Below are 25774 nucleotides of genomic sequence, written 5' to 3'. Positions count from 1 at the left end.
TTTATACGCACACAAATTAAACCCTCTTTTTGACAATTGTAGTATAAGTATAAGTAGGGATCGTTCTTAACCGGGGATTAGGAGGGATTGTTAACCACTTGGATTTGACTCAAAAACGTAAAATAACAATATGAAACACTATACTAGACTCAAAGAATGCAAAACTAAACTTTAAAACACTAAAACAAACGAAAAGACTCAAACATCACCCAAAACACTCAAAACTGCCTTAAAATCACTTTCTGGGCAGTTTTGAGCACTTTGGTGAATTTGGACGAATTTATGTAACAAATTTAATCAAAACACTTATAAACATAAACTAAGACACTTTCTAACTAAATTGGACAATAAAGTAAAGGGGGATTTAGATTTATACGAAAATTGAAATAACAAAACAAGTTAATAAACTTAAACAGATTGTAAAACGAATTTGATGGAATGGAATGAATGGATGATAGAATGGCTAAGGGGTTCATCTCCATACATGTTATACTTGCATAATAAACGATTTCCAATTGCATTTCAACAAATCATTAATTCTCAACACCCCAAGTTAACCGTGATGCACTAATTAACCTTCAAATCTTCCTAACGTTATTGAATTGGATGATTGCATACGACAACCCAAAACATTCCCCACAAGTCCCCTACATGATTGCATAATAGAGATACAAGCAGGAATCATTACGCTCTATGAAAATTATAAGTGTTGACGGGGCATTCGTTACTATAATTGCATGAAACTTATGCCAAGAATTCGTTTAACGCGATTGTTTATAAGCAACCTCCACTACTTGTGAATATAAGTTCGTAACTATTAGGTGAAACTCACTTATATTCTAGCGTCATATTCATGCATGAAAATTAAGCGTGCACTCTCAATAAACATACATAAATAAGTTATCAATCAAACAGTTAAACAAATTGAATCCACAACTTATGAAACGCAATTAGAAGTAATCAAATCAAAATGCAAGCATAAACATATATTTCGAATTACCCCTTAACCAAGGGGGATTTAGTTCCTCATGGTACAAAACAAAGAGAATCAAAGAAACACCTAAACATTCCAACAACTCAAACTTGAATTGTATGAACGTTTAGGCACTCTTCTCTTCCTCTTCGTTGTAGCACAAGGTCTAAGGATAGTTTGATGGTGTGAATGGTTTGGGTAGTGGTGAAAATGGAAGGATGGTGTTTGGATTAATAGGGAAACTCACGGCACAAAAGGGGGAAGTGTTTGTGGTATGTACAATGGATGAATTTCTGAAATGGAGGAGTGAATGAAATGTGTATGAATGAGTGTGTGAAGGGCACGGCCCCAAGGGACCAATTTCTGTTGTGAATGAATAAATTAGTGTGAATGCTTATTTATAGATGAAATGGGGGAAACATGACAGCTAGGAAAGCATGTGAAAGCTGGAATTGCATGTGTGTGCATGTGAAATCTGCCAAGATGCATGTGTTGAATGCTGGAAAGGTAGGGAACTCACGGCATGGGCTTGTTGTTGAAGGGAATGCATGTGATTTGGCTGAATTGAAAGGAGAATGTGCACGGTTTTGAGAAGTTTGAATATGCATGTGAATTAAAGCTAGAGTGATGATGATGAATGCATGTGCTTTGACAGGAAATGAAGGACATAATGCACGGTTTTGAGAGGAATTGTGCTGAAAATGAATTAAAGGATGCATGTGGCTGCAAGGTGTGGTTAATGATGATGAATGCATGTGAATTATTTATGAAGGGAATGCATGTGCAAGGATGGAAATGGGATGCTGGAAAGTGGAGGGAGAGCCACGGCAATGATGATTTCTGGTGGTGTATGTTTGAATGGTGCATGTTGGTGAATGTGTGGCTGAAATGTAAAGGGAGGAAGATGATGAATGCATGTGCACGGCATGGGTATTTTCTGGAATGTTGAATGTGCATGTGAAGTGGCTGATTAGAATCTAGGGTGCATGTGGAGTGGCTTTGTGGCTGAAATGATGAAGTGAGATGCATGTGAATGCAAAGGGAGGCCACGGCAATGAGTGGTGTGAATGATTGAATGTGCATGTGGGTTGATTATTTAAAGGGAGTGCATGTGGATTAAAGGCTGGAATGAACATGAAATGCACGGTTTTGAGAGGATTTCTGGTGGTGAATGGGTGTATGTTTGAATGATTAAAGGGTGTGGAAGATGGCTGGAAAATGTATGAATGGTGGAGGAAAGGTGGAAGTGCATCTGGAATGTGATGGGAATGCAAGAGGGGGGAGCTGGAAATGCATGTGTGATGCATGGCTTTTGGGCAGATTTAAGGATGAAAATGTGTTGATGGTTTATGGAGATGCATGTGCAATGGATAAAGAAAAGGTTTAAATGTCCTAGAACTAAAGAGAACAAGGTTCCAACACTTTGGTCTTCAATTAGGTCTTCAATTTCGTCCAACACTTTTGGCTCCAAGCATAAGCTATCCATCCTTAGCCCAAAAGTGCTCCAAAAGTCTCCAAAATGCATCTTTTTGCTCCTTTAGCCCTTTGGACCTACAAACACATGAAAATAGCTTAAAGTACTAAAATAACTAAAGAAACATAACGTAAATGCACAAGAACAAGCCATTTAAGTCGCATGAATATGCTCCTATCAACACGATCACCGCCAGCTGAAGATCGTGAGTAGGATAATTCATCTCATGAGGCTTCGATTGACTTGAAGCATAAGCGATAACCTTGCCGTGTTGCATTCATGGTCTTAAATATTATCGGCGATATTTCGCCGATAATATCATTTTTTTAGAGGGGGATATTTTCACACGTATCCACCTTATTTTCGTCAATATATCGGGATAATATCGATAATATCGGTAATATCGGGATAATATTGGTAATATCAAGATAATATCGATAAAATAAACGTAATAATTCAATGTGAGTGTCAGTGTTTGTGTGTGTCGGTGTCTGTGTGTCAGTGTGTGTGTGGTGGTGTGTGTGTGTTATGATAAGTTACATAATATAATATATAATATATATATAATATAAATCCCCCAAACAGGCCAACTTTTGAAACTTTTGACAAGACAAAAAGTAGTGGTGGTTGGTTTCATACTCAAAACCGTGTGCCACTTCCAACTCTTTCACATTCGGAGTATCAGATCATCACACCTCTATTACACCTTTTCGTTTCTTCTTCTTCCCTTAGCCCTTTCATAGCCTTTCCAAAGCCCTTTCAAAGCTTCAACACAAAGGGTTCCATATTTAAGGTAAGTTTACAAACTTATATTTATATTATTGTAATTTATACAACAACAAAAAAATTTGTGTGGACCCGTACATGTGATCTAAGAACCAAATAATACTTGCATGTTAATTTTTTGGAGTAATTAAGTAATGTTGTATAATTATTCCCTAGGATAATTTTAATATGTTTAATGTTTTTTTATTATTTTATTATTTTATTAATATTAAGTTTTATTATCAAATTGGATTATTATTCATTAATATTAGGTTTTTTTTTTTATTATCAAATTTGATTATTCATTAAATTGGATTATTATTAAATTGGATTATTATTCATTAATATGTGTAATATTAGGATTATTTTATTATCAAATTGGATTATTTTTCGTTAATATTAGGTTTTATTATTCCATATTATTTTTATAATTACTTAAATTCTTACAATCATTTTCTTTACTTCGTATTTAATTCTTCTGTAGAATAACTTTATTATTTAGGTTCTTTTATATAACCGTCATCACTACTATATTTTTTGGCCAAAAAATAATTGCCTAATTTCCATGAAAAATAAATATAGGTATGTTTAAGATGTCTAGTGGAGTTACTAAACGTGATCCAGCTTGGGAACATGGAGACCCAATAGACAGAAACAAACACGGCACAATTTGCAAATATTATGGTCGGGTAATGAACAATGGCGGAGTGACACGACTTAAGTACCATCTTAGTGGATTAGATCCAGGAAATAATGTCCAACGATGCGATAATGTCCCCCCAGAAGTAAAGACATTCATCACCACATTATTAAAAAAATAAAAAACACCAGAAGGAAAAGAAAACACATGGAATGGAAAATATTCGAGCTGGGCTACAAGGAGAAGTCATTAGCCAAGCGATTGACAATGATGATGATGATGATGATGACGATGAGGACGAATGTGATGATGACATAGGACTTGAAGAACAACGCAATTTCAAACAAGCACTACGTGCCTCCAAACAATCAGCATGGGAAAGAGAACACCTTCATAAAATTCCTAATAGAGCAAAAGGTTCCAGGGCAAGTGGTGGTGCACAAATGAGACGGGGAGCAAGTGTTAGAGAATCACAACCAACACCACCAATAGCCCCAAGTTTATATAAGTCATCCAAAGCACGTCAAAAGAGTGTTTAGAGTTATTTCAGTGGAGGTAATGTGAAGGAGGGAATGGGGCGTCTATTTAGCAAGTTCTTTATCTATGAAAATGTCCCTGCTGAGAAGGCATCATCACATCATTTCAAAAATATGGTATTGGGATGTCAACAGGCCGGTGTTGGAGTACAACCTCCCACTTCCTATGAGGTAAGAAACAAATATATGGAAATGAAGTATAAAGACATTGGCGAGTATGTTAACAAGTTGAGGTCAAAGTGGGAAACTAATGGTTGCACAATCATGTGTGACAGATGGACTGGCCCAACTAGATTGTCTATCATCAACTTCATGGTATACTCCAAGGGAAAGACAATTTTTTTGAAGTCTGTTGATGCTTCAGACCATATAAAGAACTACAAGTATATTTACAAATTATTGAGGGATGTAATCATGGAGGTAGGAGAGCATAATGTTGTCCAAGTCCTGACCGACAACGGTTCTGCATTTGTCAACGCTGGAAAAAAAGTTAATGAAGCATCATAATGTGTTTTGGACATCATGTGCAGCACATTGTATTGATCTCATGTTTGAGGCAATGGGGAAGAAAGAGAATATTGCTAATGTCATAAAAAGAGCTAGAACGATCATAAATTATATTTACAATCACGGTTGGTTGTTGGCAAAGATGCTTGAATTTTGCAAAGGAGAAATTATTCGTCCAACTACCACTCGATTCGCCACCAACTATAATTGCATTAGACAGCCTACTTAAGAAGAAAGCAGGGTTGAAGCAACTATTCACTAATGACGATTGGGCCAACCACAATTTCAACTGCTCAAATGCAGGTCGTATGGTGGAAAGTATAGTGCTTGATCATGTTTTTTGGACTCAATCAGAACATGTGTGCCAACTGTTTGAACCTTTTTACAAAGTTTTACGAATCGTTGACACAGAAGTGTATCCTACTATGGGGGCAATATATGAGTTGATGCGTGTAATGAAGGAGGACTTGGAAAGAAAACATGGTGCAAGGTGGGTCATAAAGATAATTGATGACCGATGGTATAAAACATTATACCACGATTTGCATGCAGCAAGTATAAATTATGTCATAATTTGCAATTCATTTCTTTAGTTGCATAAGTATTATTTCTCTTATTAGAGTATGTGTTTCTTTGAATAGCATATTATTTAAATCTTCGATACCTATACAGACCTGTGTTGGAGATGATGGTACCCTTATACGTGTTGTACATAATGTATACTCTATATTAGACCCTGCATCACCAGCAGTTGGCCAATTTGGAAATGAGGTACACAATTACTTAAATTATAATAATTACATTGTTGGATTAAACTAACACGATTTATTGAATTCAGCTAACATGGTTTAAAGATGTAAGAAGAACTTTTGGAGAACCAACATCAGTTGTTGCTCGAACAAAAATGTTTCCTAATGAGTGTAAACATATTTCACTATCAATTTATAATAGAATTTGTTGGAGTTATTAGGCTTATCAACATTGTTTTTCATTATAGCTGAACGGTGGATCATGTATGGGACTGATGCAGCAATTGTGAGAAAGTTAGCAATAAAAGTATTATCACAAACAGTTTCCTCATCTGCTTGTGAAAGAAATTGGAGTACATTTGCACTCATACACACAAAGCAAAGAAATAGGTTGGCTCATAGTAGGTTGGAAAAATTAGTTTATTGCTACTACAACTTGAAGCTTCAAATTCGAGATAAGGAAGCAGAAATAGATCATGTCGACCGTGGTGACCCACTAGATGTGTTTGATATTGTTGTTGAAGATGATGATACAGAGGGTAGCCAACTTTATCAATGGATTATACCTCTTCATTTAGATGATGATGAAGGCAACCCAGCTCTAAGAGTTGCTGAAGAAGCACGTAATGAAGGGATAAATGTAGAAAGAGTATTAGAGGAGGAGGTGAGATCTAGCAGCGCTGACTCTTTCGAAGAACTTTTGTGCCCAAGACTAAGAAACACTGGAATTCCACCTTCTTCCAATCCTACACAACCACAAAATCCTGCTGATACTAATGATAGCTCTAGTACAAGATCAGGAGACTCACCTACCACCGAAGGTGGGAATGATGAAGGATATTAAGGAGCTGGAGGTAGTGGTGGATATGGAAACTATGTTGGACCACCTCTTGGATTTATGAGCCCCTTCACTGGTGAGGCAAACTTCACGCATGCAACACAGGATGAGGACCATGGCAGTAAGCGGGCAGGACCAGGAATTTGTGCTATAGGGAAGAACTATACTCGTAGAGAAAGAGGCAAGGGGACTTTGTCAAGTCAAGAAGATGACTCGTTATCTATAACTTCGGACTCTGTTAAAGTGAGAAGTAGTAATTATGGTTATACTCATAACCAACCATTTCCATACCCTTCATATCCCATTCCTGTTAGGATGGAATTGAGCGACTCATCGAAAGAATCTGAGACTCAATCTTCAAATGATTTTGTTTATGGACAACGTCAACCAATCTCATATCCATATGGATGGCATGTTAACAAGTACATGCAAAACTATTTTAGGGATTTATCATTTGATGACTACTCTTCACAATACACTTACTCTACACATAGAGATGATAAAGATAGTGAAAATTTTGAACGTCATAGGAACTCTATGTGGTACTAAGTCACTCATGTATCTTACCATGCAATGTATAAAGTGTAAAATATTGTACTAATTCATTATATATAAATGATTATGGTGTGTTTAAACTTCTTTCATTAATTACTACATATTTTCTACACTCACAATGTTTGCCAACTCGCTATATAATCAACTTAAATCAGTTAAATCCATCATGCAATACATTTCCTTCCAATTTTTTGTGATAAACTAATAGATAATTGACTAAATAAACATCCTGCAAAGTTTCAATAAAAATTTCCAAATTTTCTTACAATTTCCATGGTTTTTATTCAATTTTTATCGATATCGATAATATCCTGATATTTCCATCGAAATTTCCGTGTTTTTGGACTACCGATATTTCCGATATCAGCGATATTTTAGACCTTGGTTGCATTAGTACGCAACCCAAACCATTCAATGATGCATCACTGTAGATCTCAAAGTTACCACTATAATCTGGAAGTGCTAACACCGGTGCATGAGTGAGACAATACTTCAATTGTTGAAAACTCTGCTCGGAACTATCGTCTTACTCAAATCTAACATTCTTCCTGGTTAACCTCATAAGTGGTAACGCAATAACGGAAAAATCCTGAACAAACCGTCTAAAATAGCCTGCCAGACCAAGGAAACTCCGTAGTTTAGAGACAGTTCATGGCTGCTCCCAATTTTCCAACGCTACAAATTTCTGGGAATCCACCTAAATACCCTGAGCTGAGATAACATGTCCCAAGAACGTTACTTGATTTAACCAAAACTGACATTTACTGAATTTGGCGTATAACCGATGCTCCCTCAGTTTCTTCAACACTAAAGTAAGATGTCTGAAATAATCTGCTTTGGATTTGGAATAAATCAAAATGTCATCGATAAAAACAATGATAAACCTGTCTAAGTACTGCTTAAATACCTGGTTCATCAAATCCATAAAAGCAGCAGGTGCGTTAATTAACCCAAACGGCATCACTAAAAACTCATAATGACCATATCGGGTTCTGAACGCTGTCTTAGGGACATCATCACTCTTAATCTTCAGTTGATAGTAGCCAAACCTTATCGATCTTCGAAAACACACAAGCTCCTTCAAGCTGTTCAAACAAATCGTCCATATGCGTCAATAGATTAACGGTTCTTAATCGTCACCTGGTTCAGCTGTCGGTAGTCAATACACAGCCTCAAGGTACCATCCTTCTTTCGCACAAACAAGACTGGAGTTCCCCAAGGCGAAGTACTGGGTTGTATAAAACCTTTATCTAATAACTCTTGCAACTGAATTTTCAACTCTCTCAACTCAGCAGGAGTCATCCGATAGGGAGTCAAGGATATAGGGTATGTACCTGGCAATAAGTCAATAACGAACTCTACGTCATGATCCGTCCAAGATCCTGGTAAATCATCTGGAAACACGTCAGGAAAATGTCTGACCACTCTAATGTCCTCCACATGGCTAGAAACATTATCATTCAGTATAATATGTGCCAGATATCCTTGACAACCCTTCTGTAGCAACTTCTTGGCTCTCACTGCCAAAATAATGTCGTGTCTCACGCCGTTACGCTCGCCAACAAACGTAACCATAGGTAGTCCTGGGTGATGAAACGTAACTTTCTTCTCATAACAATCAATATTGGCTCGATTAAAGTGTAGCCAATCAGTACCCAAAATGACATCAAACTTAACGATATCCAACGGAATAAGGTTAGCTGGCATAACCTCATCCTCCACTAACACTGGGCACCCTGGGTACATCCAGCCCACCTGACACGTCTCTCCTCTAGGCATCGAAAACTCTAACTCAAACCCGAGAGGTGTGGGATTAGGTTGCGTTAATTGAGCAAATGTATGAGAAATAACTGAATGAGTAACACCACAATCAATCGATACTCTAGCAAAGTAACCAAGGATATTTAACGTACCCATGATCAAATCTGGGTTGTTCTGGGCATTCTGCACTGTGAGGTTATGAATACGGCCCTGAGGCTGCTGCCGACCACCTCAACTTCTACTCGACTGACCACTACGTCCAGGTGTACTACAACCCTGTCCAGTCTGTCTTGACGACCCTGCGCTACTAGAAGCAACCTCCCTCTGTTGGGGCTGTATTCCCGAATACCACTACGATCCGCCGGCTGGATAAGGAAGATATGGGGTATACCCTCCAAAGTACTGCTGATATCTGCTCTAGTAGCCACTTGGATAATACGAATCCTGCATATACGGGTACGGAGCTGTTGAATAAAGGGCAATATCTCCCTGGTAATGGTAAGTACCCCCACGACCTGTCTGACCATAATTGCTCGGCGCTGGAGCCTGCTGACTAGGAACTGGTGGTGGTAAGGAAGGCATCTGGGGCCTCTGCTGACCCTGTGGACAATTTTCTACTCGATGTCCGACCTGTCCGCAAGTAAAACATCCTCGACTGCCCTGTCTACACTCGCCAAAGTGCCGGCCGTTACATCTTCGATAAAACGGAGCTCCTGAAACACCAGAACTGCTAGCATCTCGCTGCCTCTAAAAGCGTGGGCCTCCGACAAACCTACCACCTCTACATTGGCCCGTAGAACTCATGCCTCCACTGGACGAACTAGAGCTAGCCCCGCTTCTTTTAAAACTCTAAGTATTCCTGAGTCCCTATGAAGACTGACCTTTGCCTTTAACGTTCTTCTTCGGATCCTCTTTCTCCTCTTCTTCTTCACTCTCACTAGGCATATTCTCAGAATCCTCAATCCTCAACAAAATCTCATAGAACTCCTGATAAGTATCGCAAGGAGTAGTGGTCGCTATAGAACGCCACTTCTTCTTAGTACCCAATCTGAAACGATGAAGCATCACAACCGGATTAGCAGCAACTTTCGGATGATAACGGGACAAATTAGTGAATCTTCTGTAGTACTCATTCACCGTCAACTTCCCCTACTTCAAATCAGTAAATTTTTGCTTCTTGCTATCAATATACTTAGGGGGAACAAACCTTTTCCGAAACAACCGTTTAAACACTTCCCAGGCAGCAACTTCCTCTGGGGTCAAATGATGAACCTACTGTCCCCACCAAGATGCTGATTCTTTACCTAAGAACCAAGAAGTCGTCTCTACCCAACTTTTAGAAGGAAGATTCCCTTGACTTTGCAACACTAGAAAAGTCTTTTCAATATGCTCAAGCCACCGCTCAGCTCCCTCATATCCTTCATGACCCTTAAACTTATCCAACTTTAGATTATACATGGTCTCCAGAGGAGTCATCTGAGGAGGGCGGAGCGAAGGTTGAATCGCAGAAGCTATAGCTTCCCCTAACTAAGCTATATCGGGGAAACTAGGCTCAGTTAAGCGACGTGGTTCTCGACGAGGCGGCATAGTTCTGACAAAAAACACCAAAAATAATTAGAATACTCACAATAATGCAGGACTGCCAAACCTAGGCTCTGATACCAAACTGACACACCCCGATCAAAATTTGGAGCGTGTTGGCCGTCACGTGAGGGTGACGTAGCAAAGTGCGCAATACGGAAGTAAAAGGTGAAAATACGAGGAAATAAATTCAACAAAATAATTTACAATAAAAAGATCAGTGAGTACTAGTAACAAGCATAGAAGGAAAAATGCAAAGTAGAAGTTCAAGTATCCTAGGTGCAATCCAGAATAAACAGACACTACACAAGTGATAACTAGAAAATCCTACATAGAGGGTGCTCTATCAGAACTGCCTCAATGCCTCTTTCATCACTCACGCCCTCGCTACCTAAAACCTGAAGGGGCGCAAAATAGAAAACGTGAGTAGGCAAAAACAAAGTTTTCCAAACCATTTCAATACCAAGTAATAACCTCTATCTGTAAAACCTGTATACTTTCCAGAAAATATTATACGTACTTGTATATTAAATCATGCTAAAAACGATAAAGCTCAAATATGCCATGCTAGAATATGCTGATAGGAGCATATTCATGCGACTTAAATGGCTTGTTCTCGTACATTTACGTTATGTTTCTTTAGTTAGTTTAGTCCTTTATGCTTCTTTTGTGTGTTTTCAGGATAATAAGACGTGTTTGACGAAAGGATGCATTGTGGAGTGTTTTGGAGCACTATTGGACTAAGGATGGATAGCTTATGCTTGGAGCCCAAGTGTTGGATGAAATTGAAGGCCTTGTAAGCACTTGAGGACACAAAACAATGGCCCTAACCCAATTACATTCACCTTGCCTTGGGCTTAACACAAACACCATTCCTTGCCATGCAAGGGGGAGCAATTTGGGTCCATTTCATGTACTTAAACTCTAGCCCAATCCACAATCACTTCAAAGCCATGCAAAACCTTTCAACACCCTTTAATCATTCCCCTTTAAATTATGATTTTATTTCCTAACCCTACATGCATTATTTATTAGCATCTTCACATGCATTCACACACCATCTTCCCTTTTACAAAACACATTGCCGTGCATTTCTTCCCATTTTCTGCACATTTCCTCCTTGAAATTCCACATGCATTCACTTCATCATTACACCACCACTCATTCTTTAATCCACATGCACATTCAATCATTCACTCAAGCACCCTTGTGCCATGTTTCCCCTTTTGTTCCCACCCATCACATGCATCATCATCAAACAAACAACACTTTGCCGTGGGCACCATTCCACATTCCAGCTTTCCCTTTTATTTTCCAGCTTTCACATGTTGTCCTAGCTGTTTTTCCATCATTCCTCCACACAAACGCCTTAAACAAACAACCATATACATCTCCACTCCTCCTATAAATACCCTTGCATTCCCATCATTCAAGGGATCTCATATTTCCATTCACAACACTTCACACAACACTTCACACAACCCTTGTGCCGCAAATCCCTTCCATTTCTGTGCAGTTTTTCTCCTCCATTGCAGCCACTATACAACCACTTCCCATCCCTCCAAAACACTTCACATAATCCCCAAAGCTCACCTTAGACCTTGTGCCACAACAACGAGGAAGAGAAGAGTGCCTAAGCGTTCATACAATTCAAGTTTGAGTTGTTGGAATGTTTAGGTGTTTCTTTGATTTCAATGTTTGAATTCAATTTTCTTTGTTTTGTAATGGAAGAGAAGAGTGCCTAAACGTTCATACAATTCAAGTTGAGTTGTTGGAATGTTTAGTTGTTTCTTTGATTTCAAGGTTATGAGGAACTAAACCCCCTTTAGCTAGGGGTGATTCGAAACTATGTTTATATTTGCAATATGAATTGATTACTTTTGGTTGGAATTTCATAAGTTGTGGATTCAATTCGTTTAACTGTTTGATTGTAGTAAACCCTATTTGTGACAATTGTAGTAATGATGTAAGTAGGGATCGTTCTAACCGGGGATTAACTAGGGATGCTAAACACTTGACTCAAATAAATAAAACTAACTTTTAAAACACTAAGACAAACTAAAAGACTCAAAACAAGTTCAAAAGACTCCAAATACTTAAAAACATAAAATAAGACAAATCAAATGATTAAGACTCAACGAAATATGGGGGAAATGTGTTTGGACGATATTAAATTAAAAAGACAGAATATAATTAAAGGCAAAATGTAAATATGAATGTGATGAAAATATGGATGATGGAATAGCCAAGGGGTTCTTCTCCACACATGTTACACTTGCATACAATATTGATTATGTGAAGTGTTTTGGAGGGATGGGAAGTGGTTGTATAGTGGCTGCAATGGAGGAGAAAAACTGCACAGAAATGGAAGGGATTTGCGGCACAAGGGTTGTGTTTGTGTTGTGTAAAGTGTTGTGAATGGAAATATGAGATCCCTTGAATGATGGGAATGCAAGGGTATTTATAGGAGGAGTGGAGATGTATATGGCTGTTCGTTTAAGGGGTTTGTGTGGAGGAATGATGGAAAAACAGCTAGGACAACATGTGAAAGCTGGAAAATAAAAGGGAAAGCTGGAATGTGGAATGGTGCCCACGGCAAAGTGTTGTTTGTTTGATGATGATGCATGTGATGGGTGGGAACAAAGGGGGAAACATGGCACAAGGGTGCTTGAGTGAATGATTGAATGTGCATGTGGATTAAAGAATGAGTGGTGGTGTAATGATGAAGTGAATGCATGTGGAATTTCAAGGAGGAAAGGTGCAGAAAATGGGAAGAAATGCACGGCAATGTGTTTTGTAAAAGGGAAGATGGTGTGTGAATGCATGTGAAGATGCTAATAAATAATGCATGTAGGGTTAGGAAATAAAATCATAATTTAAAGGGGAATGATTAAAGGGTGTTGAAAGGTTTTGCATGGCTTTGAAGTGATTGTGGATTGGGCTAGAGTTTAAGTACATGAAATGGACCCAAATTGCTCCCCCTTGCATGGCAAGGAATGGTGTTTGTGTTAAGCCCAAGGCAAGGTGAATGTAATTGGGTTAGGGCCATTGTTTTGTGTCCTCAAGTGCTTACAAGGCCTTCAATTTCATCCAACACTTGGGCTCCAAGCATAAGCTATCCATCCTTAGTCCAATAGTGCTCCAAAACACTCCACAATGCATCCTTTCGTCAAACACGTCTTATTATCCTGAAAACACACAAAAGAAGCATAAAGGACTAAACTAACTAAAGAAACATAACGTAAATGTACGAGAACAAGCCATTTAAGTCGCATGAATATGCTCCTATCAAATACCCCCACACTTAGCTTTTGCTAGTCCTCGAGCAAAACAGAAAAACAAAATAAAACGAAACGAAACAAACCAAACAAAATCTTAAACCTTCCAACGTTGCCTCACGGATTTCCAATGCACATGACATGTTAAAAATCATTATTCCCACAGATTTTGGTTATCTTTACACTTAAGTACATACTTAATCATAGTCACCACATACTAATTCACAATTAAGCATTTAAAACTATATTTTGAATGTAGTAACATGCCTTAGAGAATTTGCTCAAATCCTTACAAGATATGCACTCATTTTTCACACAGATTTTCTGACTACACACCCTACACTAGCTATATGTGAGAAGATTGATGTAAAAATGAATTCTAACACTCACATATGTTATATTAAAGAAAGCATTTTCTGGATTTACGACAATGACATGAATATGATCTCATGAATGGAATGTTACTACTTAGACGCGAGAACCAGTGACACCATAAGCTCATACCAAGTTCAAACTCCACAAATTGAAATACACAACACTCAAGATAGAAGTCAAAGGGGTGTAACGGGGCTAGGGTATTGGCTAACAGTGAAAGGTGAAGGATAAACAAACATTCTTAAAGCAATAGTGAGCAAAGTATTTGAATTAGGCACTTAGAATTCCCTTTAGAACGCAAAAATCAACTTTGAACACCCAAGGGAAAGTCACACAAAACTTAGGCCATATTCAACTTTTTGGACCCTTTCTTCAACCCTCAACGCTCGTGAGTTCATTCTTACTTATTTTCACTCTTTTTTTTTTTTTTTTTTTTTTTTTTTTTTTTTTTTTTTTTTTTGAATCTCGGAACATACATATAAACGTAAGAACAAACTTTTACTCCCCCACACTCATTTTCTTGCATAATGTAACTCAAAAGGAATTCATTTAAGTCATGCTTACTATACTTTAAGAACAAGGGTATAGGAAAGTCCTACTCTAGGCTAGGTAAGGGGTGATGTGGTTAGCAAAGAAAATAGGATAAACGAGGCTCAACGGGGTTAAAACTAATATATACGAAATATGGGAAGTAAGGCTATTTGGCTATGATGGCAATTACACAACTTCATCTTGATATATGTTATGCAATTCAATGTCATGCTTTGAATGAAACGGGTATAAGTTCTAGCATTTAGTTCTATCATGATACAATTGCATTCTAAGTAGCAACCAAGCAAGGAATAATGAGATCATGCAACAACTTTAGAAAACACAGAATCACAGATTATAACTCTCCAAAGAAGGTAATAGCTCGAGTCTCACAAGGTTGTAGCGTTTGTATGAGTTCCTTCCTTCAAGCATGTTACAAAAACGAATTTTTCTTTTATGATTGCATGTGAAGTCATACATTATAACCATAACTAAGCATATACCAAGAGTAAATCAAACTTTTCTCCATGTTTATAACTCTTTTTAACAGTCATGCAATTACAAACCAAATCCTTATCATTGTGTTGGAAGGTACCCTAAGACACAAACTCACAAAAACGACTCAAAACACTCTTTTTAGGCTTTTCAAAACAATTTTTCAAATTTTTATGTGCTTTTCGGAGTTATAAAAACAAAACATACTAAAACACTCTAAAACAACTTAAAAACACCTTAAAACAGCAAGGAACAACATTTGAAGTTATGGGTGATAAAATCCCACGAATTTGCATTAACAACATTAGTTACCCCCCCACACTTAAATCAAACATTGTCCTCAATGTTTTAAGCATAGATTCACACAAAACATAAGTAAACACACAAACAACAACTAAACATACTAAACATGGCATAATGTAATTAACAAAGAGAAGAGTTTAGAGACGCAAATCTGGTTATAGAGTGTAAATTCCATCTTCTCCTTGGTAATTGCATTGAGGCTTTGATCTTTGTGATTCCACAGGCTTATTCTTGAACTGGTTTCTGCCCATCGTTGATTTTCCTTTGTGCTACTTCTTGAACTGGGCAGCAGGATGGTTCTTTTGGTCTCCCCCGAAGGTCTGAGCTTCCTCGTTTGGTCTGTTTCTTTGTTCAATCTTTCCAATTCGTATTAAAAAGGGTTGGAGGATAACTCAGCCTAAGTTTGTCTCCACATGCTTCAATGTATCTTTTTCACTTGCCTTATTCGCTCCCCTTTGCAGAAGTGGTCCCTTCTCCGGAAGTGTATCAACCGTTGAAGATGACTACTCGAGAGCAACGCTAGGTAAACTACACAGAAATGGAAGTGGTTTGCGGCACAAGGAGGAGAAAAACTACAATGGAGGAGTGGGAAGTGGTTGTATAGTGGCTGCAATGGAGGAGAAAAACTACACAGAAATGGAAGGGATTTGCGGCACAAGGGTTGTGTGAAGTGTTGTGTGAAGTGTTGTGAATGGAAATATGAGATCCCTTGAATGATGGGAATGCGAGGTATTTATAGGAGGAGTGGAGATGTATATGGCTGTTTGTTTAAGGTGTTTGTGTGGAGGAATGATGGAAAAACAGCTAGGACAACATGTGAAAGCTGGAAAATAAAAGGGAAAGCTGGAATGTGGAATGGTGCCCACGGCAAAGTGTTGTTTGTTTGATAATGATGCATGTGATGGGTGGGAACAAAGGGGGAAACATGGCACAAGGGTGCTTGAGTGAATGATTGAATGTGCATGTGGATTAAAGAATGAGTGGTGGTGTAATGATGAAGTGAATGCATGTGGAATTTCAAGGAGGAAAGGTGCAAAAAATGGGAAGAAATGCACGGCAATGTGTTTTGTAAAAGGGAAGATGGTGTGTGAATGCATGTGAAGATGCTAATAAATAATGCATGTAGGGTTAGGAAATAAAATCATAATTTAAAGGGGAATGATTAAAGGGTGTTGAAAGGTTTTGCATGGCTTTGAAGTGATTGTGGATTGGGCTAGAGTTTAAGTACATGAAATGGACCCAAATTGCTCCCCCTTGCATGGCAAGGAATGGTGTTTGTGTTAAGCCCAAGGCAAGGTGAATGTAATTGGGTTAGGGCCATTGTTTTGTGTCCTCAAGTACTTACAAGGCCTTCAATTTCATCCAACACTTGGGCTCCAAGCATAAGCTATCCATCCTTAGTCCAATAGTGCTCCAAAACACTCCACAATGCATCCTTTCGTCAAACACGTCTTATTATCCTGAAAACACACAAAAGAAGCATAAAGGACTAAACTAACTAAAGAAACATAACGTAAATGTACGAGAACAAGCCATTTAAGTCGCATGAATATGCTCCTATCATATGCCGTGTCAGAAAATCCAATCAAATAGTATAAGCGTCAAGCAGGTGAGATAAAACAAATCATGATATGCCGATAATATCAGTACGTCAGCCGGAGTCACCTAAAGTGACCTGTACGGTTGAATCTATAGCTCCTCAACCACTATCCTGTACAAGAGTCAGAACCACATATAGTCGTCTGTATGACAGGTTGGCACCTACCTTGGATCCAAGATGAGGGTACGGTGCAGGAGGTGAACGATCACGTGAAGGCTGGGCCCTACTCTGGCGGAGCATAATCACCGAGGTGCAGGAATATAAGCTATAACTCAATCTCATCAACACCACATCTATCACTAACAATATACTCACCTGACTTACCTGAGTATCTGCGGCACCAAAGTATAACCAACACAATCACAATAATAATAATATCGATGATATTCGACATGGCATTTTAATTATAAAACCATTAAAACGTAATTTCTGGAAAGATACCAATCATAATATATATATATATATATATATATATATATACTGAAAACAAAAGCCCACTCACTGATACGAAGAAGGTTCGTAAGCCCCGAGCCTCCCGTGGCTGCACTCGTCCTCCGGATAGTCCTCACCTATATGCGAAACAACTATAAAACCGTCAATTTAACGCACAAAACCAACCTTAGGCAATAACTTCTCATACATTGCTCAATTAGGGTGTGTGAATATACCAACATGATCTACTCAACCTCACGATCCGTGCCAGAAATGGTTGGATGGAGGTTGTCCGTACACTTACAAAGGAAATGGAAGAAATCTGAGAGACAGAAGAGAGAATGGGTCACGAGAAAGAAGGAGATGAGTGTGTGTGTGAGTGTGTGGTCCAGATGGCAGCCCACCAACCAAAAACAAAACAAACCAAACACCCTACAACACTAATTAACGTCCAGGGGCAAAATTGTCTTTTCACATTAACACTACAAATAATTCGGGATAGGCTGTCACATATAGCGATCAGAATCCTACAAAAAAAAAGTTAAATAAAATGTGATGCAAGTGGATTATATAATTGGAATTAACGGTAGGAAATAGTTATTAGCATTCAAAAAATCTTAATTTGCATTTTGCATAAGTTTATTTTTCTTTTTAAATATAGAAAGTTTGGAGTGTCTAATGAGAATTTTAGAGTGCCAATAACAATCTCTTAGCGCTAATGCAAAGCCAAATTTGCATATAATAATATTATATTATTCCAAAACTTGCGTAGGCCAAAGAAGCTTCCACATGGAAATTTCTTGTTTGGTGTAATCATGAGTGGCTAAACCCCTAATTAGTTAGGGGAAAATTTGAAGCCATGAACATGCTTGAAATATGAATTGATTTCTTCCAATTGTGATTTGTTAAGTTGTGATTGCAATTCAATTATCATGTTTATTAAAAACTTGTTTTTGTATGTTGATTAGGGATGCATACTTAGTCTTCATGCATAAACTCGATGCTAGTTTATAAACGAGTTTCACCTAATCGTCACATGTTTATAAACATGAGTAGTGAAGGTTGCTAGTCACAACCGCGTTAATTGAATTCTTGGCAAGAGTATCATGCATTCATAGTTACAATTGCCTCGTCAACACTTATAATTTTCATAGAGCATAATGATCTCTCATTGTATCTCTTCTATGCATTCATGTTGAGAACCATTGGAGAATGATTTGAATTGTCGCATGCATCATCCAATTTAATAACATAAGGAAAATTTGAGAGTTAATTAGTGCATCACGGTTAACTCGGGGTGTTGAGCATCATAGTTAATGAAAAGCAATTGGAGAATCGATTCATATACAAATGTGTCATGTGTGGAGAATGGACCTCTAACTAATCCATCCATTATCTTGTTTTTAAGAAATTCGTTTTTACAATCTGCCTAGTTTGTTATCTTGTTTTGTTATATCATTTCCTTCCTCTCGATGATCTCTTCTGTTGATGTTTGTGCATCTCCACCGTGAACCATGCGTGTACTGGTTGAACTCCTGAACCACCGTGTCTGTCCAAAACCATACATCATTAAACAAATATTCACGATTTTCAATACCCTAATTTAGGATGACGGGAATAGAAATTTGACTTGAGTGCAGAGAAACGGACACCTTACATTGACCAAATATTTTGGTCATTATAATTATTTGAATTACACGACTATACGATCATAATCATGATTATTCATTATCATATTTAAAGGTTATAGTCCAACTGTGGTGAGGAGAGGACACAAATCTTTTGGAAGGTTGCTTGGCTGGTGGGTCGGTGGGTGTGATGGAGAGAGATTAAATAACAAATTGGAAAGCCAAGGATGACCATAGCATGCAGCCCCCACAAAGCCTTAAGATTCCAAATTTGCAAAATAAAATAAAAACAAAAACAAAAAAAGTGAGACTATGTCATCGTACTATTTAATGTGGTATGATGAGCAAATGTCGAATTTTCATGAGTTTATCTCATTGAATCATTAGCTGTATGCAAAATTTACCACATCATATAATACACCAATGAAATACAAATATGCAATCTCCTTATCAAACACTAGTCAAACAACAAAAAGGCAGATAGTGTAGAGGGAACATTGAGTTCTTTCAATGTGGTTGGCCATAAATATTTTTGCAAGACAAAGCTAGCACAATGTTGGTGGAAATCATGACATCAAATAGCATAAAAGGTGGTCCACCTAACCCTAGAGCCCTACATTATTCTATTCTATTCTATTCTATGAAAGTGAGGATTGCATTCTTATTATCCACAAATTATTATTAGGAGCAGCATATCAATGACTTGTTACTCAAAAGGTTATATATTATCCTAAAATGCTATTTCCAATTAATTGTTAGATTCTCCTAACAACAGCAACAACAACAATAAAGTCTTATCTCACCAAATAATTAGTCGGCTGTATGAATCCTAGAACATCACTCCCCTAGCAGCAACAGAAAAATCAATTTTGGACCACATGCTTGCCAATCCTAGATAGAGAGAGAGCATAAAATCCTACTTTTGAGGGGAGGGGGTGAGATAAAAGAATGAAATCTACTCACCACTATTATGACAAAGGCAGTAATTTTCATTCCCATCACACAATTCTAGGTGACCTACTACACCATACCACCAACCTGCAATACAACCAAATGAATTATAACAATTTGATGATTCATTTAACATACTATCTTCTGGTTGTCCGCTATCCAAAGACCAACATACTTTACACCACGATGAATGTAAATAAATTACTTATTACTCATTGGTTATGAAAAAAAAATTTGGTAAAAACAAAAATTAGAAATAAACCATAAGGAAACTCTTTGTTTCTTCTCCACTGAATCTCTATATGGTCACCAGGCCGTAACTCATTCAAATAGTCGGAGACGTGAAGATCATGAGCCGAACTGTCAACAGGCGGCACTCGAAGCCTTTCCCATGGCAGACAGTCCTTAATCGCAACTGCTCTCCTTCCATGCGGCGGATACCTGAAGAAATCAACAACCCTCCTCAATTTATTATCTCAGATCAGCCTCATCAACTCACCACAACCAAAACGCTAACAACAAAACAATACATAAGGAATAAGAAAAAGCAATCAAGGGTGTAAATCGAATTACCTGGCTTGGAAGGTGTCAGTGCGGGGATCATAGCTAAGCTTAGCATCGTAGCATGACAACATAAAACCAACTTGGCCATTCTGTAACACAAAACAAACATGAAGCCAAATTAATGAACACAACAAATCCTAGCATGTTTTATTCCTTGTTTCTCTTGTAATCGAAACATATTGGAAAATCCTAGTTGACAAATTACATACCTCATGGTTAAAGACTTGCGCGGGGAACCAGAACCTACCAGTCTCAAAAGCGAGGTACCAAGACATGATTGAATCAACTGGTAAACAAGACATCTGCTTGCTTCCGAGATCATCAACCTTGGATCTGATCCATAAGAAAGGCCAACCAAGAGAGAGAATTCTCATGAGGCCTTTCTGCTTTCCCTGCTTCAAGTCAATCAAATCAGTTCTCGAAGCAATATGCCACCGCCACTCCCTGTAAGCAGCAGGGCCAATCACTCTGCCCTATTTCTGCTTCATGTGCTTCTCCCAAAGGTAATTGCTCCTACATCTCTCCCTTAAAGAAGAACAAACACCCGTCATTCGAAAAAGCGGGTCGGGAGGAAGCTTCTCGAGAATGCATTCCAACACCAATTCTGGCAAGTCCAACACAGACGTCTCTAGTAAGTCGTCAACATTCTCAACTTTGGAAGAAGAAAGGGATAAAGTTTTTCTCACAAGGGACATTCTGGAAGGAATTCGAGGGCGGAAGAGAATCGAAATGCCTTGCTTCGCGAAGTTGGAGAGGGTCAAGAAGGATAAATCTTTCCAGAAAAAGAGAAAGGAGAGGCATGTTATGAACAAGTAAAGTAGCATCACAAATTTATAAGCAGCCTCAAATTCAAGGTCGGCATAAATGGTGATCTTGAACAACGCATCCCTCCCCTTCAATATATGGTTTTTAACTGGTTCTGACGAAGCCCACCAAAATCCAACGGTGGGCCTCCTCTTCCTTTTTACGAAAACAACAAACCAACTAACTTATAGGTGGTGGGAACTGGCAACTGGGAAGTAATTCGCCTTAAGCCAATCTAATCCAAGAAGAGAGAAGGCAAAGCCATTTTTCGTGTATGACATGCAACGAATGAAAGAAAAAAAAAACGAGGCCACTGCAACAAGTAAAAGGAAAGGAAGCCAAATATTGCAAATGGTTTGCTCAGTGAAAAAGAAAGAAAATGGTAAGGACCCCAGCCGTACAGACAGCTAAAACAGATGGCATTCAAAGATAGGAGGAAAGAGGAGAGATAGCTAATGGAGATGGGGGAACTCACCCGGTCCTAAAATGGGTTTTCTGACACCTGGCATTCCCAAGAAAAGTAAAATGTGAAGATAAGTCTAGATGCAGAGACCTATATCTCCAAAATCCTCAGATTCTCTTTTGGAACAAAGAAATAAAGAAAATAATGCAATAAACAGATCCGGAATGTTGTTGTTGTTGTGGAGATTGTACCAAAAATTAGGTGAAACCCCACCACCCAAAAGAAATGAAAGATGAGGACAAAAGGGGATGAGGAGGCCCAGGACGGGGTGGAAGTGAAATATGGAAGATAATAGGGGTTTTCTGATGAAGAACTGAACTTGGTGAGGAGGATCAGTTCAACATATTCTTCATCAGAAACTCTTTAAGAATCTTCCCCCACCCTCTCAACCGCCCTTTCTCTCTCTCTCTCTCTCTCTCTCTCTCTCTCTCTCTCTCTCTCACACACACACACACACACACACAAAATTAACAAACAAGTAGTTGACAAGAAGAAAAGAGGAAGAAATGCTAAAAAAAAAGTCTTATATAATTGACTATTGGAGGTTTTCCTTAAATAGCTTTCTGGTGCCTTTTTCATTTGTGTGGATATTGATCAAAATCTCTCTCTCTCTCTCTCTCTCTCTCTCTCTCTCTCACACACACACACACACACACAAGTTGGGAGATGGAGGAAAATCCGTATAACTAGAAAAGGTAGTCGTTAGGGTGACGTTCATTGGTGGTTAACAGATTGAGGGTTCTGTTATCAAAGCAGCCTCCACCACTTGCAGACATTTTTCAAACCAATCTCTCACCAACACGTACAATTCCATGGTCAACTACTTGACTAGTCTACTATCCATAAGAAAATCTCTACTATTATAATTGGAGGTGTGAGGGATACTCCTTGTAGTAAATCGAGTCTTGTCTTTAGCTATGCATCATTAACTCGATTTGATCTTATTTTATACCTATTTTAAAGTCACCACTTTAATTCTTAAGACCCAAAATTTGTTCTACGTTACCATGTATCCATTTATTTATTCTATCAAATTCACTCCATTTTGATCTCACTTTGCCCTTAGAACTCAATTTTTATCTCACTCTTGATTAATGAGTTATTTGATGTGGCAAGTGATGAGCAAATGAGTTACATTAAACATGGTGTAATGACAAATTGTCTTCATGGGTCAAGAATGCTGAGCAACTTAATTAGGGTTGATAAATTATGCGAACAGGAAGAAATTTTTTGGCAGCATAGATCCCGAGTTAAGTGGTTTTGGGAAGGAGATGCAAATACCAAGTTCTTCCATAAAACTACTCTTAATAGGTGTAGGAGGAATAAGATGCTGAAAATAAAGCATAATAATGATTCTTGGAAGGAAAATCCGTGGAAGGTTAGGAGCTTGTTTGAACAGCATTTTATGGACCTCTTCACTAATTCTGGTTCAAGGGAGTGGGGATCAGTGTTGGATTGTCTTTTACTGTTGGTCACTGATGGGATGAATGATACTCTCATAATGTCTGTCACCGTCGAGGACATTAAAATGGCTGCCCTCCAAATGGGGAGTCTCAAAGCCTCGGGGCTGGATGGGTTTCAAGGTGTCTTCTCTCATACTTATTGGGAGAATCTTGCTATTGACATCAATGCGATAATTATGGAGCTAATGGAGGAACATGGTTGCCCAAGTCGGCTTAACGCTACCCATATTGTATTGATTCCTAAAGTACACTCCCCAGAGTTTGTCTCGTAGTTCTGACCGATCAGTTTGTGCAACTTTTCCTGCAAAATTCTATCCAAGGTGTTGGCCAACAGGTTAAAGCCTATATTGCTGACTCTGATTCCTCCCATGCAAAACGCCTTTGTTTCGGGTCGACAAATCCAAGATAACATTGGAATAGCTCATGAGCTATTTCATTTCCTTAAGCTTCGGAAAGCTAAAGGAAAGTTTGAGTGTGGTGTAAAACTAGATATGCACAAAGCCTATGATTGGGTTGAGTGGGACTTCCTTGAAGCTATAATGGAGAAAATGGGGTTTAGTATTGGCTAGATGAGGATTGTTATAAGATGTATTTGTATCGTCAATTTCACTGTCATTCTCAATGGCCAACTTGGAGACAAGTTTGCTCCATCTCGAGGTCTTCGGCAAGGGGATCCTTTCTCCCCTTACTTATTTCTTTTGGTTAGTGAGGAATTATCTTGTATGATCTAATAGACAGTGGATGGGAAATATTTGGCCCAGTAATTTCGCACATTTTCTTCGTGGTCGATACGATAATCTTCTTGAAGGTCGATAAGAAAAATTGTACAAATCTTGTTCAACTCCTGAATGAATATTGCTCGGCATCTGGATAAGCGGTAAACATTCAGAAATCTAATGTGATTTTGAGCGCTAATATTTGTATGGATGCCTCAGTGGAGTTAGGGGCAATTCTAGGTATGAATAATGTTTCTGATCCTGGTACCTATTTGGGGGTTCCTATAGTTTGGGGACATTCTAAGTGGCAGGGGTTGGCTTATATAAAGGATAGAATTATGGGGAAACTTCAGGGGTGGAAAAGATGTACATTATCTCAGGCCGAGAATAAGGTTTTGATTAAAGCAGTGGTGCAAGCCATTCCAGCATATTCGATGAATTTATTCAAATTTCCAGCGGTGGTTTGTAATCAATTAGATGCTTTGATTTATGCTTTTTGGTGGGGGAAGGCTAGTGGGGAGTGGAATATTCATTCGGTGGTGAAGAAAACTTTTGGTTTTTCGAAGAATCAAAGAGGTTTGGGCTTCAAAATTTTCCAAGAATTTAACAATGCCTTTTTAGCTAAGCAGTGTTGGCCTATCCTCCATCACCCTACATCCCTTTAGGCTAGAGTCTTAAAGGCCAAATATTTTCCCCATTGTTTTTTCCTTGATGCTAAAAAAGGTTGCTGAGCGTCTTGGTTGTGGTCTAGTTTGTTGGTGGGTCGTGACCTGTTACTAGGTGGCCCGCACTGGCAGATTATGGGAGGAAGAGATGTTCGGGCTTGGGTTAGTAAGTGGCTACCTTCTTTTCCTACATCCGTTGCCGAGGGGTGGTCTTCTGGTGTCAAGGAATACCTGCGTTGAGACTTTAATCTATACAACTACCAAATCATGGGATATTGACTTCATGTCGGGTTTTATTTCTCAGGATGAGATAGTTTCCATTTGTGACATAGAGATTGGGGATTTGTCAAAATCAAATCAGCTAGTTTAGCCTAAACGTTGAAGCTTTATGATAAAGCCAGTTTACCATTGGGAGCATTCGAGGGCGACTGATGTTGTGAGCCTGCCTTTCTTACATGGTCTCTATGTCTCTCCTCATGTCTGGAAAACTATTTGGAGGTTGATCACTCCCCAAAACTAACGCACTTTATGTGGAAGTCTCTACATAGTGCCCTACCCACAATGGCTAATATATTTTGGAGGAAATCAGCCCACTTACTATTGTGCCCTATCTGTCGTGCCAATGATGAAACTATTAAACATCTTATGCTCCAATGCCCTTGAGTGGAAGTTCTTTGGTTTGGGGGCGCGCTTAATTACAAGGTTGACAGGGTTGTTGTTTCATCTTGGAGCCATTGGTTTGAAACACTTCTCAGTTCAGATTGTTGGGCTGCCCAGGAGTGGCAATGGCTTATGTCCTATGTTGTTTTCACATGCTAGCATATATGGAAGGCCAGGTGAAATTTCCTTTTTAATCATACCACTATTAATCCGGCTCAGATTTTTTTTGCTATAAATAATGTTGTGGAAGCATTTTTTGAGGCATATTGGTCTAGAAGGGATCAGCGGGCATCGATTTCTACCATTGGGGAGATGGAAACTCGATGGTCCCTGCCACCTGCTTTTTTTGTTAAAATTAATGTGGACGCTAGTTAGGCTGTGTCTTCCGGCAAGGGGTTTGTGGGATGGTGGCGTGAGATAGTGATAGGAGCATATTTATGCGACTTAAGTGGCTTGTTCTCGTACAT

At 38.5% G+C, this 25774-nt stretch overlaps 2 protein-coding genes and 2 pseudogenes across 2 annotated transcripts; 2 read left to right on the top strand and 2 right to left on the bottom strand.

Moving 5' to 3' along the window:
• The first annotated feature begins 3805 nt into the window (after positions 1–3805).
• LOC148697954 (uncharacterized) lies at positions 3806–5488 on the top strand (annotated as a pseudogene).
• A 418-nt stretch (positions 5489–5906) lies between these two features.
• On the top strand, positions 5907–7130 carry LOC148697953 (uncharacterized; annotated as a pseudogene).
• Positions 7131–8156: 1026 nt separating this feature from the next.
• Positions 8157–8816, bottom strand: LOC148697952 (uncharacterized). The gene has a single exon (XM_088690344.1). It carries the CDS (start codon positions 8814–8816, stop codon positions 8157–8159), a length of 660 nt encoding a protein of 219 aa, XP_088546470.1.
• Positions 8817–18796: 9980 nt separating this feature from the next.
• On the bottom strand, positions 18797–22282 carry LOC137716094 (F-box protein At2g26850-like). The gene is made up of 5 exons (XM_088691046.1): positions 20746–22282; positions 20546–20625; positions 20235–20413; positions 19985–20059; positions 18797–18942 (listed from the first exon to the last, which is right to left on the bottom strand). Exons 1-5 carry the CDS (start codon positions 20908–20910, stop codon positions 18812–18814), a joined length of 630 nt encoding a protein of 209 aa, XP_088547172.1. The 5' UTR covers positions 20911–22282; the 3' UTR covers positions 18797–18811.
• Positions 22283–25774: the final 3492 nt, after the last annotated feature.

This window comes from Pyrus communis, chromosome 3 (genome assembly GCF_041283825.1).
Source record: "Pyrus communis isolate YQ-2024b chromosome 3, ASM4128382v1, whole genome shotgun sequence".
Taxonomy (NCBI): Eukaryota; Viridiplantae; Streptophyta; class Magnoliopsida; order Rosales; family Rosaceae; genus Pyrus; species Pyrus communis.
The sequence above is the reverse complement of the archived record's forward strand: the minus strand, read 5'-3'. Positions and strand labels throughout refer to the sequence as shown.